The sequence below is a fragment of the Rhagoletis zephyria genome, unplaced genomic scaffold (genome assembly GCF_001687245.7).
Source record: "Rhagoletis zephyria isolate East Lansing unplaced genomic scaffold, Rhagoletis_zephyria_1.1 Rzeph_scaffold_55340, whole genome shotgun sequence".
NCBI classification, from domain to species: Eukaryota; Metazoa; Arthropoda; class Insecta; order Diptera; family Tephritidae; genus Rhagoletis; species Rhagoletis zephyria.
Window position 1 is genome coordinate 1 of NW_016212392.1, and position 1,816 is coordinate 1,816.

The 1,816-nt window shown below is 43.9% G+C and overlaps 1 protein-coding gene across 1 annotated transcript; it reads left to right on the forward strand.

Annotated features, from left to right (window-relative positions):
- Nucleotides 1-5: 5 nt before the first annotated feature.
- On the forward strand, nucleotides 6-1,787 carry HDAC6 (histone deacetylase 6; the record flags this gene model as incomplete). The annotated part of the gene is made up of 4 exons (XM_017607320.1): nucleotides 6-207; nucleotides 276-780; nucleotides 844-1,039; nucleotides 1,114-1,787. Coding segments are annotated over 4 exons (1,536 nt in total), but the record flags the coding sequence as incomplete, so codon positions are not given.
- Nucleotides 1,788-1,816: the final 29 nt, after the last annotated feature.

Consider the following 1,816-nt stretch of genomic DNA (forward strand, 5'->3'; position numbering starts at 1 on the left):
CATACTGGCGTTGTCTGCAAATTCAGCCAGTATATACCATGGAGGAGCTGAATAATGTGAATCCCCAGCCAAAGTTGCACAAAGTTGGTCGACTATTCATTGGCGGCAAACCTCTGCCAGAGCGTTTCCCAACCAGAGGCACAGCGCCGGTAACACAACCCGAAGTTGTGGCACAAAATGAGAAACGTTTAAGATTTCTTAAAAATGGTATTTATTTGCCAAAAAGTAAGCATACTTTATAGCAAACAAATTTAATATCTGCTTCATTAATTTAGAAACCAAATTGTTGGCACCGAAAATACGCGTATGCTACGTCTACGATGAGCTTATGCTGCAGCATTGCAACACTTTTGAAGACGGTCATCCAGAACAGCCAGCACGCATTAAACGCATTTATGAAATGCATAAAGACTACAAGCTCACAGAACGCATGGAACAATTGCCAACACGCGCAGCAACAACAGATGAGATTTGCCTGGCGCATACGCGTGCGCATGTGAATTTTATACGGCGCATAAGTGACAAAGATGAACTGCAGGGAATGGGCGAGAAGTACAATTCAGTTTACTTTCACCCGAAGACTTTCGATTGTGCCACACTGGCAGCGGGCTCAGTGCTGCAAGTGATCGACAAAGTGCTGCGTGGCGATGCGCGCAGTGGTGTCTGCATTGTGCGGCCGCCAGGTCATCATGCCGAATCTGATGTGCCCCACGGCTTTTGCATTTTCAATAATGTTGCAATTGCTGCGCAGTATGCCATTCGAGATCACGGTTTGAAGAGGTAAGAGTCGAAAAATGTTTAATGTGTATGCCTGCGGGTAGTTACTATATCACTTAATTGTAGGGTTTTAATAATTGACTGGGATGTACATCATGGCAATGGTACGCAACACATCTTCGAGTCGCAATCGAATGTTCTCTATATCAGCATACATCGCTATGACAATGGCACATTCTTCCCAAAGAGTAAAGACGCTGACTTCGATGTTGTAGGCAAGGGCGCTGGTGTGGGCTTTAACGTGAATATACCGTGGAATAAGGTAAGTTCGCATTTCATATTGATATATACTCTTACCCAATACTATGTCTTATATAACCATCTGGATAAATGTAGAAAGGTATGGGCGATATGGAGTATGCGATGGCTTTCCAACAACTTGTTATGCCCATCGCCTATGAATTCGATCCGGAGTTGGTATTGGTGTCAGCTGGTTTTGATGCCGCCATCGGCGATCCACTTGGCGGCTGTAAAGTGACACCCGAAGCCTATGGACTTTTCACACATTGGCTTTCAGCTTTAGCCGGCGGACGTATCATATTATGCCTAGAGGGTGGCTACAATGTCAATTCCATTTCCTACGCAATGACAATGTGCAGCAAGTCGCTGTTAGGTGATCCCATTCCAGCCATACAAGTGAATGGCAATGTTACACGTGGCCTTAGTGCGGCATACACAAGCTGTTTGGAAACCATACAGAATTGCTTGAGTGTGCAGCAACGTTATTGGAAGAGTTTGGTGTTCAACAAGCGGTTGCCACAATTTGCGGGTGAAAACAACAATGAGGATTTTCTTTCTGCTACTATGAAAAATTTAGATATCAACACGGGTGACACGAAAAGCGTACTTGGTTGTGAAAACGTCGCCGATGCAGAGGTGACATTGGAACCGAGCGGCAGTAAGCCGAAGGTAAAAGTTAAAACCCTAACCGAATTTCTCACCGAAAATTTAGAGGTAAATCATACATAAATTTGGCACTGTGAGAATAATCCACTAACGTTCAACTTTTTACTTTTCATGATTGCTCAAAAAAAAAAAA